The 21,798-nt window shown below is 41.6% G+C and overlaps 1 protein-coding gene across 1 annotated transcript in view; it reads right to left on the bottom strand.

Moving 5' to 3' along the window:
- The window catches only part of LOC308620114 (mitogen-activated protein kinase kinase kinase 15-like), a gene marked incomplete at its 5' end in the record, with an annotated part of 118,246 nt that extends 101,169 nt beyond the window's left edge, over positions 1-17,077 (bottom strand). The window contains 3 exon segments of the mRNA XM_081239434.1: positions 13,782-13,814; positions 16,300-16,439; positions 17,029-17,077. Of these exon segments, the coding sequence (XP_081095560.1) occupies positions 13,782-13,814; positions 16,300-16,439; positions 17,029-17,077 (222 nt within the window).
- Between the last annotated feature and the right edge of the window lie 4,721 nt (positions 17,078-21,798).

Below are 21,798 nucleotides of genomic sequence, written 5' to 3'. Positions count from 1 at the left end.
TTATGTCTCCGGTGATTGGCAAAAACAATAAAGCAATCAGCTAACAATTAGGGGAGACTAACAACTGGATGTAATATCAATAGAGGAAGATCAGTCAGAAACTTAACAGGGAAACTGGGGAAAGATACAGTCAAAAAGAGCCCAGCTATAACCACTGTCATCCCCAGGTGGGGATGGGAGGGTTAGGGTAGCTGTGTGCATGTTCAAGGCTGCACCTTCTGAGGAGTGACATCAGAGGCTGCACACTGGAGGAAATAGGCTTCACTGAACTAGTCCAGCAAAGTCACTAAACAAATAAACCAGCAAACAGGAACAAGTTTCAGAGGCAGGAGGGAGAAAAGTCAGTATCTAGAGTTGCTACATTATCTAAAATGTCTAGTTTTCAGCAACAAAAAATACAAAACATGCAAAGAAACAGGACAGTGTGATCTGTATACAGGAGAAACAGCAGGCACCAAGTAACTGCCTTTGAAAGGACCCAGGTATTGGACTTTGGAGACAAAGACTTGAAAACTGCTATTATACATATGTTCAAAGAACTAAGGGAAACCATACTTAACAAATTAAAGGTATAACTACAATGCATCATCAAATACAGAATATCAATGAAAAGTCAGGAATTACCAAAGAAGAAGCAAATGGAAATTCTGGACTTAAAAAGCATAATAACCAAAATTAAAAATTCACTGAAGGGGCCCCCAACAGGAAATTTAAGTGGAAGAAAGAAAATCAGTAAACTTGTAGACAGATCAATAGGGATTATGCAAACTGAAGAACAGAGAGAAAAAAGAATGAAGAAAAATGAACAGAGCCTCAAAGAAATGTGGGACACCATCAAGTGCACCAACAAACACAACTCATAATGGGAGTCCTGAAAGGAGAGGAAAGCAGCAGAAAAATACTGAAAGAAATCATTGCTGAAAACTTCACAAATTTGATTAAATGAATCTACATATCCAAGAAGTTAAATAAATTCCAAGTAGGATAAACTCAAAGAGATCCACACCCAGATACACTGTAGTCAAAACTGTGAAAGACAAAGTCTTGAAAACAGCAAGAGAAACAAGTGTCTTATTGTGTACAAGGGCAACCCAATAAAAAACATCTGACTTTTCATCAGAAACAGTGAATGCTAGAAGGCAGCAGGACAACATATTCAAAGTGATGAGAGAAAAAAAAGTGAACCAAAAATCTTATATCTAGCAAAACTATCTTTTAAAAATGGAGACGAGGGACTTCCCTGGCGGTCCAGTGGTTAAGACTCCGCACTCCCAATGCAAGGGGGATGGGTTTGATCCCTGGTTGGGGAAATAAGATCCTGCACGTTGTGTGGTGCACCCTTAAAAAAAAAATCAATCTAAAAATAAAGGTGAATCTAACATCACTGAAAGTATACAAAGTCTCTAGAGAAAATTCCAACACCCTAATAAAGGATCTGAAAGAAAATCTGAGGGGAAATAAAGACATTTTCAGGTTAACAAAAACTGAGATAATTTGTTCCTAGCAGATCTATCTTACAAAAAATATTAAAGGAAGCTCTTCAGGCTAAAAGCAAGTGACACCAGACTAATTTTAATTCACATGATAAAAACAAAGTATGCAATATAGTTAGTTATACAGGTAATTGTAAGAGACAATATAGTTGCTAATTTCTTCTTTCTTAACTGGTTTAAAAGACAATTGCATAAGATGATGTATATAATCATATGTTGGGGCCTGTAACATATAGATATGTAATATATTTGACACTAGAAGTACAAAAGATGCAGGTGGAAACAAAGCTGTATTGGAATAAGGAAATAGCACCATTTGGTAACTTGAATCCACAGAAACAAATGAAAAGAATCAGAAATGGTAAACAAACAGGTTAGTGTAACTCTATAAGTACTTATTTTCCTTTCTTCTCTCAGCTTTGTTAAAAGATAATATTATACAGAATAATAATTCTAACAAAAATACGTACAAAGGTTACAACTAAATAAACCTGAGTATCCATAAGAGGTAGGTAAGGTGAAGGTGCAGGAATCCAACCTATTTGGATAGGATTGTTACAGGTTTTAAAACTATTTCCAAAACAAATATTTCTGCTGAAATCTTGACAGTCTTCCTTTAGCAAACCTATTCTACCCAAATAGCACAAAAGTTAACTTTGCCCCAGTCCTGCTCTAATCCTCAATAATGAGGTGTGAAAAAATAAGATTCTGACAAATATATGCTCTTTGCTGTCAAGGTTATGGCTCAAGTGGGCAGAGCAGCAGTGGTGGAGGCTGGTGAAAGCCTGCCCACAGCTGGAGTGGATCTGATTCTCTGAGCAAACATTTAGCCTCCGTTTGAGAAAATAAGGAGAAAGAAAGGGAACGCATGAACTCTGAAAACAACTGAACAAGTTTAATGAACAGGACTGAGGAGACAGCAGGCATCTGGAGCCTTGGGAAAGTAAAAATACTTCCTTTGAGAAAATCTTTCATAAAGTGTATATAGAAGTTTAAGAAATTTTACAGAAGGAAATTGGGGCTCATGACTACATTTTAAAAAGCAATTCCTAAACTTCCAAATGAAAGCACAGGCTCTTGAGTGCAGTACTTTTGTTCTTACAAAGAATAGGCCCAAACATCTTCAAATGATGGAACACATTCAGACTTTTGTTGGTGGGGGTGACCCAAAATTAAAAAGAAAAACACTGATTAGCATAACACATGTTCAATAGCAAACCAGGCTTGGATATTTGTAATTGTTACATGTATAAATGGAAACATCTCAAGAATCCAGCTCATTAAAACAAACGTAACAAAGGCAGCTTAGTCTCCTACATAAAGGGGCATTAGAACCAGTATGCTAGGCACATAACTATGTAAACTCTTATTCCAAACACTCTTCAAGTATTTCCAAAAGGATGATTCTGACACAGTAAGTGAAGTCAGAGAGCAGAGTACAAGCCACTGGTCTCTAACACTACGAGGGTGGGGAGTAGAGGAATCTGTCCTCTGAAGCTTTTAGTTCTAAACTTAGCAACTGAGATTTCCCAAACTACCACTATCTACAAATATCACCACAGTGAACAGTTCATCCCGTAGCATCACTAGGTTAAATAATAGGTATCTTTAAAAAAGCTCTCATTACAAAAGTGTGGTTAGGGCCTCCCTGGTGGCGCAGTGGTTGAGAGTCCGCCTGCTGATGCAGGGGATACGGGTTCGTGCCCCGGTCTGGGAGGATCCCATATGCCGCGGAGCGGCTGGGCCCGTGAGCCATGGCCGCTGGGCCTGCGCGTCCGGAGCCTGTGCTCCGCAACGGGAGAGGCCACAACAGTGAGAGGCCCACATACCGCAAAAAGAAAAAAAAAAAAAAAAAAAAAAAAAAAGTGTGGTTATAAAAATGCCAAAGGGCTTCCCTGGTGGCGCAGTGGTTGAGAGTCCACCTGCCGATGCACGGGACACGGGTTCGTGCCCCGGTCCGGGAAGGTCCCACATGCCGCGGAGCGGCTGGGCCCGTGAGCCATGGCCACTGAGCCTGCGCGTCCGGAGCCTGTGCTCCGCGACGGGAGAGGCCACAGCAGTGAGAGGCCCGCGTACCGCATAAATAAATAAATAAATAAATAAATGCCGTAATTTTTAATGCCTGCCTAATATACCAACTGGTGAATATATATAATGTACTTCATCATTCTATTATTTAACTTTGTTTTGAAATTTTTCTTACTATACACTGAGATGAGCACCTTTGCATATGGCATCTTTACACTGTGGTCTTTTCCTAAGAATAGCTTCCCAGGAGTGAGATTACTAGAGCAAGTTTAAGGTTCTTGATACGTGTGGCCAAGTTGCTGTCAAAAAGGATGGAACAATTTATACTCCCACTGGTAGTGTACGAAGGCACTTCAATTTCATCACTGTCTCAGGAGAGCTGGGTAGTCGGGGGGTTTTTTTCACATTTGCTAAGTTAGGTAAAAAAGAAATAACTTATGATTATTGAAATAGGAAGTCAGTATCATATCAGCTCAAGCATAGCAACATAGTGGACAATTTGTGTAGCCAAAGATTGAATCCCAACGCTGCTCCATACTAGATGACAACCTTGGAAAATGTACTTATCCACCTAAACCTCAGTTTTCTCATGTTTAAAATGAAGACAATAATACTGTCAATTTCTTTAAGTGATAGAGGTTTAAAGACAGTCATGGCACATAGTGGACATCCAATAAAAGTATTAGCTATGTTAGACCAGACCAGACTGGGAATTCTGAACCCGGAGCTCATTAATTCTTGGGGGTCTGTGAATTTGAATGAGAGAAAAAAATTCCACCTCTGTCATCATTTGCCTTTAATTGAAATGCAACAGAGCCTTCGATCAGGAATGTAGGTAACCCATTCTTGTTTTAGCAGGACATGGGACTTTGTCACTAATAGAAATCACTGAATTTTTCATGTCATATTACAGTTCCTGCAGAGATCTCAAAATAACTTTTATACTTATCACTACTCCAAAATTATGACAGTTTTTAGACTTGCTGCTTCATTTTATTATTTGAGACATTAGTAAAGGAGGACATAGATTACAATATACAACTTTAAAAATATTTTTGATAACTATATTTTAGTATAAATATAGTCATACTGAAATATAGTTGGTCTCCTTTGTAATCCTTTGTATTTATTTAAGCACTTTAAGATACATTCTGAGAAGGGGTCCATAGGCTCCTCCAGACTGACAAAGGAGTCCCAGGCCCCCAAAATGTAAGAAACCCTGCTCTGGACTCCAAGCAGATGTTTCACATAGAACAGCCTACCTGTAGCCCTAAAACATCAGAGATTCTTCAGTGGGCTTCATATATGAACATTTCCATGATAATAGTGTGAGTCCCATCCATAAACAACTGTCTGGATTCTCCAGGACAGCCCAGGAGAGCAGAGCATGTTGGGGTCTCAACCTAATTGCCCATCAGGTTCAACCATGGCCACTAACCAAGAACACGTGGGACGCACCCCCCAGCAGGCTCCTCTGCAGGCACCCTGTGCAGGAAGGTCAGCGGCCCAGGAAGGCCAGCACAGAAACACAAGTGAAGGGGCCTCCATTACACCAGCGCTTAGTTTTGTTTGTGGCTAGCAGCAGCTCACATAGTTGGTCAAAAACAGCACAAGTTTTATAAATTAATTCTTTGGAGCAAATAAAATGTGTAAGAATTTACCCCAACCAACTCATGATGAGACTTTCAGCTTGACTTTCCAGGGAACATTTTAAAAGTAATGATACAAACATTTAATCAGTCAACAAATGGCCTACTCAAAAGATAGGGGGAAAATCTAAGGCAGATGGAAGGTGGTTTAATACTACCCACGAGGTAAGCTGATTTCTGAGCACTTATGGAAGAATGCATATCTTGATTGCTGGCAGATTCAAGCTTTGGAGCTTAAATCTTGTAATACAAATGGACTGCAAATCCTTAGTGAAAACTAGAATTTAAACAGCATAGAAAATTGTTCCCAAGAAAATTTAGGGAGCAAATGTGCAAACCTAAGACAATTAAAAAATTATTTAACATAACCATGTCTGACAAAGTCAATTTATTAAGGAAGAAAATCTAGGTCAGGTACCACTCTAAAAAAAATGATTACAAGGTACAATTCTTTGTCTAGTCAGTTAAAGGAGAATTTTTAAAAATCAGCATGCATGCACATCAGGGAAATGCACTTTTTTAAGATTAATGCAAATAGCATTCTACATTGCTATCTTTCTATATTGGCCTGGTCATAAGAGGAACAAATGCATATACAGAAGCTGAGTAACAATTTCAATTGGATAATCAGACTACTGTGCCACTGAAAGGTGAATGAAGATATCCCTGCTGGAAACATGCCATGTAGCACCAACTGAGCTATTCCAAGAGTCCATCTGCTTTGTTCAAATAACAGAATGGCTATCATAAAGTCAGAGAATTATTTCAGAGCTGGCACAAATCACAGTAATCACCTTATTAATAATCATCTCATTTTATAAGGGAGGAAACCGATTCCCAGCAAGGTTAACCAACTGACCCACAGATGACCACAGAGCCAGGCAAATCTCATGTCCTCCCCATCCCTTCCTAGACTTCTTGTCACTAACTGTCAATCCAGCTTAATTCTGAAATATCCTTAAATAGACACGGACATGACATACAAAACAAAATGCCCAACACCAACAGATGAGTGAATGGTGAAGTTTATGGTATGTGAATTACATCCTAAAGAAAATAAATGGGTATCATGGGACACTAAAGACTTATTCAGTTGGTAGGCAGAATTAAATATTTCTATCTCAGTTCTGACATTGGCCCTGTGAAATGTGACATTACTCCTGTGATATTCAAGAGATACAGAGAAAAGTTTTATGGTTCACACCTCCAGAGTATTCCAACTTATTTGTTTATTTATTCAGAGTACTCCAATTTAAAAGAGAACACAGACCACAGGCAGGAAAAAAAGACAAAAAAAGACTTGAACAGAGAACTTAAGATGAGGTAGAAATAAAAAATAGCTATACAAATGAAATAAATATTCAAAGGGCAGAAATTTTTACATAAATCACATTCAATGCATAAAATAAAATTCTCCCTCTCCATCTACTATGAGAGCTAGCCTTCTTGTTTGAAATTGAGTCTTCACTAATAAAAGTGGTAGAAATTCTGATTCTGAATTCAGAAAACCCAAAGGATATGGAAAGTAGAAAAGAAATTTAATTGCCTTTTTACCAAAGTGTCCCTAAGCAATCTACATCATCCTTGGTAATTTTGGATCCCAAGCCAAAGCAAAATGAAGAACTGAGGAAGGCAAGAGGGCAGGACCAGGAGAAATTCTGTTATTCTAAACTTGAGGCCTCAGTGTGCTTGTAAGCCAGGTAAAAGACTTCCAGTATTGTAGGCAATACCCCCAATACTGCCAATGTCTGGTTCTCAAAGAATTTTCACTTCGCTGGGATCATAGAGATAACTATTTTGATGGGAACAATGAGCTTCTTTTAAATCTCATTGGCCTTCCAGAGGAAAAAAATAATTACCTAGTCCAGAGGTCAAGAACCAGATTAGTTTTTTAATAAGGTGTTTTTTAGTAACATGATCCTAGCTTGGAAATTTAACTCTGCTTTTAAAAAACCATCTCTGATCTCTGGCCTTAGGACATGACAAATGAAAGCAAAATCTAGTTTACTTCGAACAATTTCTTCTACAAGTATTGGGTGGAAAACCTCATCTTCTGCTAGTAATTTTCCTGGGGGACAAGGAAGGTTTATGTCCCCATGCTTCCTCTCTGGTGAGGCTACACACAGCTTCCAAACAATTTCCCACCAATTCAAAGGAAAAAATTATTTCTGTGCATCTCAGCTTTCAAGGTACATGCTTAGTCTTGGGGTATATATGATTTACATATTTCTCAAGTAAAATGATTATAAGGTGGTGGACACTCAGGCGTACACCCACATCCCCCCTTCAAGGAAGGACGTGCTGCCCCAGCTACCAGGAGCATTGTAGCTCTCACCCCTGCTGTCAGCCCCTTCGGGAACTGCCTCAGCTGCAGAGAGCACTTCACTCAATGTCACTCTCCTCCCAGTGAGGGATGGATACAGGAGAATAAAGGCCTGGCCATCCCATCCCAACTCAGAACTACTCCAAAAGGTCATTACAGCTCAGAGCTCCCCATGGGGGATCAGCCAAGGCTGCCACTGAGCCTGCATCCCAGTTGGATTTCTCTCCCTTCCCAGTCCTGCTTCCTGCCCTCCTCTCCCTCAGAAGTGATCCCAAGGGCACTCCTCAATAAATCTGTTCACTAAACTCAGTCTCAGAGTCTACTTCCTGGGGGGAATCAACCTGCAAAATATAATGTAACTTTGAAAGTATGGTTATATTTACAAAGGAAAATTAAAACAAACAGAGAATACCTGTGGACTATGTACAATAATAACAAACTACCAGGAAGTTCCAAGGTTTCATAGATAAAGTAGTCTCTTGGGGTCGGCTACATTTTCACTCTTGTTTTCATAAAGGCTATATTTTCACTCTTGTTTTTGATTGTTCATCATATAAATATGTCTTCTGAAGTGATAAAATGCTGAAAGCGTCTATCTTTGTTATCTCTAAAGCAGTAGAAGATAGCCTAAGAATGAAAATGGATGAAAATAATGTATGAAAAGAAGTCATTTTTATGGATCTCTGATCAAAAGCTGAATTACATTTTAACTCAAATACTGAATTATGAAGCAAAATATGATGTGTTAAAGATTTCTGTGAAAGGTATTTCTTTTTAAAGTTTTTTTTTTAATTTACTTATTAATTTATTTATTTTGGTTGTGCTGGGTCTTAGTTGCGGCAGGTGGGCTCCTTAGTTGCAACACATGGACTCCTTAGTTGCGGCATGTGAACTCTTAGTTGCAGCATGCATGTGGGATCTAGTTCCCTGACCAGGGATCGAACCTGGGCCCCCTGAATTGGGAGCGTGGAATCTTAACCACTGCGCCACAAGGGAAGTCCCGAAAGGTATTTTTTAAAAACAAATCTTGAAAAGGAAATTAAGAAAACAATTTCATTTACAAGAATATCCAAAGGAATAAAATATCCAGGAATAAATTTAACTGAGAAGGTAAAAGACTTGTACACAGAAAGCTATAAAACATTCTGAAAGAAATTAAAGGGGACCTAAATAAATGGAAAGACACCCTGTGTTTTTGGATTGGAAGACTTAATATTGTTAAGTCTTAAAGTGATAAACAGATACAATGCAATCCCTATCAAAATTCCAATGGCCTGTTTTGTAGAAATGGAAAAGTTGATTCTCAAATTCATATGGAACTGCAAGTAGCCCCAGATGGCCAAAACTGTGTTGAAAAAGAAGAACAAAGTTGGGGGAATCAGATTTCCTAATTTCAAAACGTACTATAAAGGTACAGCAGTCAAAACAGCGTGGTACTGGCATAAAGGTAAACATACAAGTCAACGGAATAGAATTTCAAGTCCAGAAACAAACCCTTACATTTATGATCAGTTGGTTCTGACAAAGGTGCCAAGAAAATTCAATGGGGAAGGAATAGTCTTTTTAAGAAATGGTGCTGGGACATCTGGATAGCCACATGCAAAAGAAAGAAGCTGGACCCCTACCTCACACCAGACACAAAAATTACCTCAAAATGGGTCAGAGGAATAAATGTAAGAGCCAAAACTATAAAACTTTAAAAGGAAACATAGGAGTAAATTCTTCGTGACCTTGGGTTAGGCTAAGAGTTCTTAGGTACAACACCAAAAGCATGAGCCATAAAAGAAGTAACTGGGCTTCCCTGGTGGCGCAGTGGTTGAGAGTCCGCCTGCCGATGCAGGGGACACGGGTTCGTGCCCCGGTCTGGGAAGATCCCACATGCCGCAGAGCGGCTGGGCCCGTGAGCCATGGCTGCTGAGCCTGCGCATCCGGAGCCTGTGCTCTGCAAGGGGAGAGGCCACAACAGTGAGAGGCCCGCCTACCGCAAAAAAAAAAAAAAAAAAAAAAAAAAAGTAACTGATAAAGTCTCTGATAAGAGCCTTGCTTCCAGAATACACAAAGAACTCTACAGCTCCACAGTAAGACTAAAAAATCCAACTAAAAATAAGCAAAAGACTTGAATAGACATTTCACCAAAAAAAGACTATGAATGGCTAATAAGCACATGAGAAGATGCTCAACATCATTACCCACTAGGGAAATACAAAACGACAATAGGATACCACTCCATACTCACTAAAATGGATATAATAAAAAGACAGACAATACCAAGTATTGATGAGGATGTGAAGAAGCCAAACCTCTCATTGCTGATGGAAATGTAAAACGGTACAGCCACCTTGAACATTATTTTGATAGTTTCTTACAAAGTCAAACATATATTTACTATATGATCCAGCAATTCCATTCCTAGGTATCTACCCAAGAGGAATGAAGACATATTTGCAACACAAAGACTTGTACTTGAATGTTTATAGCAACATTATGAATAATAACCAAAAAGTGGAGACAATCCAAATGTCCATCAACTGGGGAATATATAAATACAACATGGAATATCCATACACTAGAATACTTTTCAGCAATAAAAAAGAACTACTGATACTTGCTACATCATGCGTGAACCTCACAAACATCATGCTAAGTGAAAGAAACTAGATGCAAAAGACCACATTATTGTATCCTTCCATTTCTATGAAAAGTCCTGAAAAGGTAAATCTATAACACATAAAGCAAATTAGTGGTTGCTTGGGGCTGGGATGGGAACAGGCATTGTCTGGAAACAAGTATATTTTGGGGTGATGGAAATGCTCTAAAACTGGGTTGTAGTGATGGCTGCACAACTCTTAAAAATCAATGAATTGTGTGTACACAGGTGCATTTTACGGTATGTCAATTATACCTAAATAAAGAGTCTAAAAAATACCCCCTGGAACACGAGACTATGAACATCAGCTGAAAAAGAGGTGAGCACAAAAAGTGATACTATGTTGCCAAAGAACAGAAGGGCCCAGAAGGCTGCAGGTCTGGTCCAGCCCGAAGCCTAGAGATTGGCTTCCCATCCTTTACATCCCTGCAAAGCAACTCCTCCTAAAAATGGCAGCAAATGTAGCCATCTGTGATGGCTAATTTTGTGTATCAACTTGACCGGCCACAGGGTGCCCAGATTAAACATTATTTCTGGGTGTGTCTGTGAGGGTGTCTCTGAATGAGATGAGCATCTGGGTCAGTGGACTCAGTCAAGTAGAATGCCCTCCCCACTGTGGGTGGGCATCATCCAATCCACTGAGGCCTGACCAGGACAAAAGGCAGAGGAAGGAGGAATTCGCCCTCTTTTTCCTGCCTAACTGCTTGATCTGGGACACCTCATCTCATCTTCTCTGATCTACACCATCGCTCCCCTGGTTCTCAGGCCTTTGGACTTAAACCGAATTACACCACTGGCTTTCCTGGGTCTGCAGCCTGCAGATGGTAGACTGTTGGGCTTCTCAGTCTCCATAATTACGTGAGGTAATTCCTCATAATAAATATCTCTATCTCCCTCTTTCTATATCTCCAATTGGTTCTGTTTCTCTAGAGCAGGGGTCCCCAACCCCTGGGCCGCGGACCGGTACCAGTCCATGGTCTGTTAGGAACCAGGCAGCCAGGCAGGTGAGCGGCAGGCAAGCGAGTGAAGCTTTGTCTGCCGCTCCCCATCGCTCGCATTACCGCCTGAACCATTCCCGCCCCCCCGCCCCCGCCCCCGTCCCCGTCTGTGGAAAAACTGTCTTCCACGAAACCGGTCCCTGGTGCCAAAAAGGTTGGGGACTGCTACTCTATAGAACCCTGGCTAATACCCTATCCCTCTGCCAAATGAAGCCGAGTTCCATACATTATCAGGCACAATTCTAGAAACATAAAATACTCCCTGAAGACAGAGATGTCAAAGCATCTTGGTTTCCATATATTCATAAATCACTTCAAGCACCCAGCTGCATGTTCAGTGTGTGGCATTTAATCTCTACCTGACTCACAGGACTTTATAATTCACCAACTACAACTATGTTGTATCTCTCTTTCTTAAAGCTATCCAATTATCACAGACCCACAATTTCATCAGATTCCCTCTCAAAACCTCTGGTGTTACACGATCCATACCCCTGCTCCCAAGCAGCATTACCTCCATCCATGTGGAGGGGACAAGTGAACAAACTCTTCTTAAATGTCAGCTGATTTACTTTGACATTCTATTTCAATGTTTAATCACCATTACTTGTGAGATGTCCATTCTGCTGACCCCAACCTCTTTTCAGTTTGCCCTACTTCCATGACATCCGGAGTAGAAGTAACCACTTCCCTGCTTCCTGAAAAGGGATAACATTTGAAAATGACCATGAACAATACCTCCTGAGGTTTGCTTCCCTTCGACTTTTCCTCTTAGGTGCTATTTTCAACCCTTCCAGTCACCTCTGGTCCTTTATTTTGTTCCCCTGAATGCTCTAAATTTTCATACCCCATCAAGCATGACAACCAGTCCTGGGCACAGAGTTTTAAAGTAATGCCAAATACAGCAGAGAGATTCATTGCCAAATCGTTTAGAATAAGTTTGTTCCTAAAAAACAAACAAAACAAACAAAAGCCTAGGGAGAATGATGCTGTGGTAGAATTACCAAGAATGTGAAGGAATTCCTGGGTGTTGAGACAAGGGAGAACATACCAGAAGGGAGGTTATGTAGTAGAATGGTAACAGAATGACACTAAGTCTCCCCGAGAACAGGATTTCTAGACTCCGACACAACTAACAGTCAGGATGTAAAAATAAAGAGTTTTCTTCCTTGCACCTTGCCTGAATGTAATTCTTGTTTTAAGGATTAACTGTTTCCTAGACATTCCTTGTATTGAACCCAAGTTACGTCTTGTCACTTGTACAACAAATATGGAACACGGACAATGAGTGCCGGAAGATATCTATGAACGAAACGACAGAGTTCAACCTTTTCATTTTACTGACGAGGGCGCTGAAGTTTGGGGTGGGGGATGGAATGACTGCCCAAAGTTACTAAGAGACAGAGCTGGGACTACGCCCTGTGCCTCCCAGCCTCAGGCCCAATCTCCTTTGACTGGATTCCTGTCTCCAAGAAGGAGGTAGTTTAAGAAATCAAGATCTAGAAAGAACAGGAAAGAGCCCATAAGTGGGCAGTATTATCATGTAAATGGGACCAAATGAAGTGACAAATCTTCCCATTTCTTTTCCCAAGAAAACCACCCTGATGCCTTATTTTCAGGTCAGCTTATTAAACCCACACTCCAGTGGTAATGACATAAACTGTACTTGTTTTGTTTCTAGAATTTCATCCTCGGGCTTGGAGGAGGAGAGTCAAGGCTTCCACCTCTGGCAGGGAGCCCTGCCTGGGTCCTGGGGAAGCCTGGGCCCCGGGGCTGCAGGGTGGGACCTTCTGTGGAGGGGGGCGTCACACCACGCTCCGGCTCCCCTGCGGAGGGCGCCTTCAGGAGACCTCTACCTCCTGGGCCCTTTTCACCCTCTCCCTCTGGGAACTCCAACTGGACTAGGAAAAGAGGCAAGAGGCCCTGCCCTTCTAGAAGGGTCAGTGGCTGAGGGCCAAAGGGAAGAAAGAACTGTCCTTAGTCTAGGTCACAATTTCTCGGAGGATGGGCAGTTTTTTTGGGTGGGGGGCATTCAAAGGTACAGGATAACTGTGGCACTATTTCCAAGGACATGATCTTACTTGAATGATTTTAGGGTGGGGGAGGGTTTCATGATACAAGTCAAACCAAAACGGTGTTATCACTATGTCACTGCAGGAACTTTTAAGTCAAATCAGGAGACACTAGCACATAAAAGGAAAGAAGTGGAATTCCATCCCGCTTCTTTTCAGCTTACGGCAGGGAACTTTGGGCTAGGCTCCCACCTTAACTCCGGTATAAGTTCATGTCTCTTTGTTGTGAGGGAAACTGTGGTGGGAAGTATGGAGGCACTGGCTCCAGCAGAAAGAATCCTGGTGGTCCATAGGAGCACGGACCCAGCTCAAAGACAGCCGGGTGGTTGCAGGCTCAAAGTCCTAGCGTGTAACGAAGACCAAGTACACCTGCCTGACCTTGCCCTCTGCCCTGCACCCTGGGCAGCTGAGTGGGGCTGATCCAGCTGGCAGCTTGGGGGGTAGGGGTTTCTAGGTGTCCCCCTTAGAAACACAACCAACAGGTACAATTAGACATCACTTGGCTATCTGTGGGATTTTCAGGCAAGCATTTTATATGTTTACATTCACAAAGTTAAAAATCTGAAAATACAATACTTACTGTGTTTTTTTGAGTTACTATATCCTGAAAAGATAGGATCAATATAGCTTTTTTCCAAAACAGTTAATTTCCATAAGCACTAGTAAGCACTTTGTCCCCATGCCATCATCTGGCACCCATTTTAGAGCAAGAGTTAATCATTTGAAACCTCCCCCTGTAAAAAGCTTCAAAAAGAATGGGCCTCGAAGAAATGTAAAATTCATGTTCTAAGGAAAATTTATCATGATTGGTTAGCTTTGGAATTCCTGGGGGACATATATGGTTATAAGGATTTTCCCATAGCAATGGCAATGCTTCTGTCCAAAGATATTTTGAGATTCAAGTTCAGGGCTCTGAATGCCCTGCACCTCGCCTTCTCAGTGACAGCAGTGAAGCGCATGCGCAGCCCGTGGTAACCTCGGGCCTGGAACCATTTCTTGAGTCATCAGTGTGAAGGCTGCAGGCCACGCCCCGCCCAAGTCAGTCTTCCTACAGAAGGGGTGTTGCTGACAGGATTCCTGACACCTCACTAGAGGTATTATATTTATACATATTCACTATAGGAATTTTCAAACTCAAACTCAGTGACAACAGTTTTAGTTGGTTAACTTAGCATAATGGTTATGCAGCCCTTGACTGTATCATTTATGTGCTGCAAGCCGTTTGCTGAAAAAAGAAAACATAATTAAACAGCTGTCCCCGTAAAATGTGTTTTACCTGTTCTGAGATTTCTATTTTCTGACAAGTGCAGATCGCTTCTTCTGGCGTCAGATATAACTGAGTACCCATTTGTTTTAGGAAGTATTTTTCCATATCATTAAAAATTAAAACTTATCTAGGTCATGGGACTTTCCAGAGGAGTTCACTAACGCACAAATGAGAAAAAAAATTTATTGAATTGGGAAAAAATACATTCCAGTTTCATGTTTCTCATCAAAATACAGCTTAATAATCTACCCTTTCACATTTTCTAATTCTAAATATTTCTAAGCATAACCACTTTAGTGAATATCGGTAAAAGAAAAAAAATCTAAATATCTAAAGTAATTTAGACTGGTTTATAGCCTTTTGGGAAACTATTTTACAACGTAAAGTATAATAGCAAAACAGTTTCTTTTTCCACTGTCACATGAATGACTCTTAAAATACAGTACTGTGCTAGGATGAGAGAGGACACACCTATATAAGGTGTATGTGATATATTAACACATAAAGGTTACACATAGGTAGTATTAGTATTAGAGATAGGTAGTATTTCTACCAGGAAATAATCCCAAATTGTTACAGAACCCAGAAACATCTGGTTAATATTAAACCTTAAGAAACACAAATCAAAAATGTCCAATTTGCCATCACAAAATTGTGTCATTTATATACTAGTGACTTTTAATGCTAAGGTAGCTGAACATTTAGAAATGACATCCAGGAAAGCTAACTCTGAACCACTAGTTCTCACCTCTGGTTGCATATTTGGGAGGTTAAAAAAAATCCCCTAGAGATTGTGACATAATTGATCTTGGTGTGGCCTGAGTACTGGGATATTTACAAACCCCCCAAATGATTCTAAAGTGCAGTCAAGGTTGAGTAACACTGCTGTAAACAAACTAATCTTTTATTCCTGAAATAATTTAACATAGACCAGGATTTCCTGACTAATGTTAAGATATTAAGCAATATTAATATTAGCTAAATTTTGTAATAACTCACATCTGACCTTCACATTTTACAAACAGGAGCATTTTTAAAAGTACTGTTATCCAAAAAAGCTTGTATCAAATTCGCAAAAATACATTTAAAAATTCTCAATAATTACTGAGCTGTGTATGAACACACAAGTTTTCAGTTTTGCTTGGCTTTAAACTGGGGAGAAAAAAATGACAGATTAAATACTGATTACATCTGTGCTAAACGTTTCTACCCATTTTGGTAACTGTTAAACATCTTCTTATTATTATCCAAGTTGAGGTTTTTTGTTTTTTGTTTTTTGTTTTGCAGTACGCAGGCCTCTCACTGTTGCGGCCTCTCCCATTGCGGAGCACAGGCTCCAGACGTGCAGGCTCAGCAGCCATGGCTCACGGGCCCAGCCGCTCCACGGCATGTGGGATCTTCCCAGACCGGGGCACGAACCCGTGTCCCCTGCATCGGCAGGCGGACTCCCAACCACTGCGCCACCAGGGAAGCCCAAGATTTTTTTTTTTAATGTGCAGGTTTGGATCAAATTGCCCAATAGAGGATTCAAAGTGCTGTGTTTGCTTCAACAGAAACTAACAGAAGTTTTTGCCTTCATCTCCCCAGTGAGCTTAGAAATATTCAAGTTGCCTGCAAACGCACATCTCTAGCACATACGCTCACACAGAAGCCAGGAAGTCACCTGTGTGAGCCAGAACCTGGGGTGGGAAGGAAGGAACTGCACAAGCAAATCTTTCTTGTTTTTCTCCAACCTCCTCTGCTACATGTACATTTCAACTGAACACACAATACTGCTTTCCCAAAACAAAGTATTCAGGAGAAGGTGGACAATACTCTTTACCTTCAATGAAAGAGCAGTGTCAGCATAGGTGTCGTGGTACAGGATCACATTATTGGCCATGTCAAAGCTTTCACGGACTCCAAGATGGTAGAAGAGGGAAGGCTGTCTGGAGACATTGCTCATGTCCACCACGGCAACATCTGAGATGAACAACGAGGGGACAAGGTCGGGGGAGAGAGAGGTGATCTACTTAATCTACTTTGTGATGATCGCCAACGGGGAGCTGCTACAATTTGTATTTCTACCATCAGCCTTTTAGGTAAAGCAGAAGTAAGGAATGATTTGATTAAAATTACCCCCATGGGGCTTCCCGGGTGGCGCAGTGGTTGAGAGTCTGCCTGCCGATGCAGGGGACACTGGTTCGTGCCCCGGTCCGGGAAGATCCCACATGCTGCAGAGCAGCTGGGCCCGTGGGCCATGGCCGCTGAGCCTGCGTGTCCGGAGCCTGTGCTCCGCAACGGGAGAGGCTGCAACAGTGAGAGGCCCGCGTACCGCAAAAAAAAAAAAAAAATTACCCCCATGAACTGCGGAAGAAAAGCAACATGAATAAAAACTAAAAACCAAAAAACTCTTCCTTCTTCAAAGTGCTGAGAACATAGTCTCACTCAAAAATTGCTGGTGGATTTATTTTACATGTTATTTTTATTAGGAAATTAATCATATCCAAAGAATATATTTAGCTTATATATAAAGTATTAAGTATAATGAAATGAAAAACCATGCACCCACCATGCAGCCCAAGACACAAAGCGCTATCTGTACTGTCAGAGCTCCCCATGCCTCCTCGTAATCACGTCTCTCCCTCCTGCCCAGAGAACGCCTCCATCCTGATCTCTGCATTTATCAGTTCCCTGCATATATCTGTATATGCATATTATATATTATTATAATTATGAATTCCTAAACAGTATGTTGTTTAGTTTTGTATGCCTTTGAACTTTATATAAATAGTATCATACTGTATATATTCTTTGACTTGCTGGTTTTTGGTGTGAAACAACCAACTTGTATGTCTAGCTCTAAGTTCATGCATTTTCACTTCACATGATTTCTTCTTTTCCTATTTCAAACTGTTGTAATGAACATTCCTGCACCATGCTCCTGGTTCATATGTCACCATCAAATGGATGGCACAGATCACATGCCCCTGGAGTTGTGTCCTAGAGAGACTTTAATCAAAGAGGGATGGGGGGCTTCCCTGGTGGCACAGTGGTTGAGAGTCCGCCTGCCGATGCAGGGGACACGGGTTCGTGCCCCGGTCCGGGAAGATCCCACATGCCGCGGAGCGACTGAGCCCGTGAGCCATGGCCGCTGAGCCTGCGCGTCCGGAGCCTGTGCTCCGCAACGGGCGAGGCCACAACAGTAAGAGGCCCGCGTACCGCAAAAAAAAAAAAAAAAAAAAAAGAGGGATGGGATAGGGAGGGTGGGAGGGAGGGAGACGCAAGAGGGAGGAGATATGGGGATATATGTATATGTATAGCTGAGTCACTTTGTTATAAAGCAGAAACTAACACACCATTGTAAAGCAATTATACTCCAATAAAGATGTAAAAAAAAAAAAAACAGAGGGGCAACACAGACCATCAATAAAGAACAAACTTAAAAATTTGCCTAGTATCACTGGACACCATTTCAAGTCTAGTCATTTTCAAGAGAGTATCAGAGCTCCAAGTTTGACTGGACTTTCTCCACAATGTACAGCAGAAATTTGGGGAAATAGGGCCCAAACTTACGCTTGTGCTGCTGTGACCTCACAGGAAGTCACTGAAAATCTCAATGAAACAGAACAGAGGCGAGGTGAATAGGGACGTGAAGAAACAAAAAGGCAGAGAGATGCTGCATCAGCACCAGGCACCACTGGGAGACCTGAGACCGAGCCTTGGTAAGTCCTGGGTGGGCCTTTTTATTCCCTAATTTATGGGTTGCCTGCTCTATGCCAGGCACTGTGCTTGGTGCCAGGGACAGAAGTGTGAACAAGGCATAATCCCTTTCCTCGAAACCATGTTTAATACAACGGAGACGACGGGAAGGAAGCAGTGGTTAGAATTAGGGTAAGGAAGGCTAAGATGAGGGGAACAGTGACAGAGGCACCCCTGGGGGGCACCGAACCCACACTCAGGTGGAGGGCAGTCAGGGAAGGCTGAAAGCATGTGAGCTGTCTGGAGCCTGAGGGTCCATATGAGGCAGGAAAACTGGGGAGAGGATGGGCGGATGGAAAGGGAGGGAAAAAGCATTGCAGGAAGAGAAGGCAGCAAGTACAAAGGTCAGGGGGGGTGTACATGTTGGGGCCACTGGAAATCATTTCACAGGACCAGAACACCTAAGGAGATGAACCTGGAAGGGTTAGTAGGTGCCAGACAGGTGAAGGGGTGTGAAGGCCATGTTAAGAGGGCTGGACACTAGCTTGAGACAATGGAAAACCTGTGGAAGGGTGTGGGGGTTTTTTTGTTTTTTTTTATTTTCATTATGGAAAATTACAAACATATATGTAAAAGTAAACAGAAGAGTGCAATGGAACCCCTGTAGCCCCCACTTCCCTCAACAATTATCAACTCGGCCAGCCTTGTTTCATCTCTACTGCCGTCCACCCCACCCCCTTCCATATAATTTTGAAACAAATCCCCGGTATCATATAATTTCATCTCCAAATACTTCAGTATGTTTCGTTAAAAGAACTCAAAGGAAAAAAAAAACAACAAATAACCATAGCATCAATGTCTCATCATTATTTTTAAAAAAAATAATCATGAAGGGCTTAAACAGGAGACTATCATATCCAAATTCACCCTTTAGAGGTTATTGCTCAGGAACGGACAAATGTATATGCTGAGGAAATGCTTTTTACAAACCAGCCTGGTTAATTTATCTCAAATGGATACCTGGTCCCCACAGACATCTGCTCAGCGTCCAAACCACACTGCAGCTGAATAAATGAGACATTCTGCCCGCATGAGTTTTCCCTGGACTCTATTACCTTCTCAAATGAAAAAGAATGTGTTTCCTACTAATGTTACTAGGAAGTGGCAACACAGATGCTAATTCCAAGGCGAGGGGACTTCTATAATTAGTTAACAAAGGACAGGAAGCAAATGGAGGAAGACAAAGGAGAGTGGTGGGAAGGGGGAGAGCAGGGATGAAGGACGGCAGCCCCCCATCATGCAGACCATTTTCACAGGAAACCTGCAACTTGGTGGAGTAGCTTGTAGCCAAGTAGATTACATTTTAATCTGGTGACATGAGTTCCTGCTTTCCTCTGCCCTCTCAATGCTCTGTGCTGAGACCTGTACACTGGCCTCACCACGTCCACTAAGGAGCCCCTCCGTGGCTCCACCAAGGGTTGGGATGGAGATTTTTCTTGGTGCCTCATTAAAACAGGACAGACTGAAGCAAGATGGCTACTGAGTGACTCAGGGGGGAAATGCTGGACACGTGCTGGATTCCAGCCCTGAGCAGGATAGCACGGGACTTCATCACGCTACCTCAGAAAGGAAATCCTATTCAAAAGGCATGGTTGGGCAAAGCTTTTGCACAGTGAACTGCTAAGGAAAAAAGGGCAGAAACAAAGACATGTTTGCTGGAAAATGGGCAAGATAGTTTCACGTCGTCTTACTTAATCTTTGCAACAACGCTGAGTACTCCCCAGTCCCGGGAGCGCGCGAGGGCCGCTGTGCCTGCACATCCGTATCAGTGGGATGATGGCCAGCACACGCTGAGGAAAGAGGCAGCAAGCATCCAAATTTAACAGCCACTCAATTCCGGAAAAGAGGGTGGAGGAGACAGACTTGAGCTCATCTTCTCTCACAAAAACACCAAAACCACAAGTAACTGCTGAACAACCATTGACAAAAAAGACTGGAAGCTACCAAAAAAGATTTTTTACATTCAAAGACAATAAAGTTGCCACAATGAGATGGTAGGAAGGGCACTTTCGGAACATAATCAAATCCCAAACCCACCAGATGGACAACCCACAAACTGGAAAATAATTATATCGCAGAGGTCCTCCCATAAGAGTGAGAGTCCTGAGCCTCTGCGTGAGGTCTCAGAGACCTCTGGGACAACATTAAATGCACCAACATTTGCATCATAGGTGTCCCAGAAGGAACAGAGAGAGAGAAAGGGCCTGAGAAAATATTTGAAGAGATTATAGCTGAAAACTTCTCTAACATGAGAAAGAAAACATTCAACTTAAGTCCAGGAAGTGCAGAGTCCCATACAAGATAAACCAAGGAGGAACACACCGACACACATATTAATCAAACTGACAAAAATTAAAGACAAAGAAAAAAATATTAAAAGCAAGAAGGGAAAAGTGACAAGTAACATACAAGGGAATCCCCATAAGGGTATCAGCTGATTTTTCAGCAGAAACTCTGCAGGCCAGAAGGGACTTAAGGGATTGGCATCCAGTCTCCAACTAAGTTCACATCTTGACTCTCCAGTTTATGAACTGTGTGATCTCAAAAAAGTTCACTTCTCTGACCTCAGTTTCCACATCTTTAAGTGAGGATAACAGTACCTACATCACCAAGTTGTCTGAAGATTAAACTAATGCATGTAAAGCCCCTAGAACAGAGTCTGGCACAAAGTAAACATTCCATGAACGTTAGTACTTTAAAGCCATGGGATCACCTAAGAAAAGTGCAGATAGAGAAGAAAAGGGGGCTGCAGCCTGAGCCCTGGGGCACTCCAACATCTCCAAAGGCCTCCATTCAACCCAAGGCTTTTCCATAAACCTGCAATGTCCTAAGCCTTGTCTGGGGACCCAAACCCCCGGTACGCAACTCACAATTTAAAGCTTGATAACTTAATACTTTATACAGTTCTTTAGGCAACAATTATATGTTCAAAGTTCAGGGTTGGTTTTTTTGGTTTTTTCACATACTTGTACACCCACTACCATGCTTGGCACAGAGTCAAACACATACTAGGGTGTTTGAAACTCACTTGTGGACACATCAAGTAAGTTAAAAATTTTAAAGTCAATATATTATTATATTTTTCTATTAAGGAAAAAAAGTTCTTCGTCTTCTTCAAGGAATGATGTGGATTATAAGATACCCTTAGTACCACACCATCATCCAACCATCAGGCCCATCTTGCTAGAGATAGTCACAATGGCCAAAGCACCTGCCACGCCATTTTCCCTTCTGATTTCCAATCCTTATGCTTTGTGTATAAACTTTTCTGTCTCTTCTTTCCTAAAGATTTGTCTAGGTGTAAAAGTCTCTCCTATCTCGCAACATGTCACACTCAGGCCCCTGGCCCCCAGTCCCTATAGCCCTAAAGAATTCTGGACACTGAAGCCAAATTATTCCTTAAAAAAAAACAACAGTATCAAAACTTAGATGAAAAGAGGGAAGAAAATGGGCATAAGCCAAATACACATCCAGAGAATCATCTAGGAGGGCTCCTTCCACCAATGCACAGGTGTCACAATGCCTTTGGCTAGTGACTCTGAGTATTTATCCACAGCAACTTTTTTTTTTTTTTTTTTTT

This window comes from Mesoplodon bidens, assembly GCF_964165515.1.
Source record: "Mesoplodon bidens genome assembly, chromosome: 7".
NCBI lineage: Eukaryota > Metazoa > Chordata > Mammalia > Artiodactyla > Ziphiidae > Mesoplodon > Mesoplodon bidens.
The sequence above is the reverse complement of the archived record's forward strand: the minus strand, read 5'-3'. Positions and strand labels throughout refer to the sequence as shown.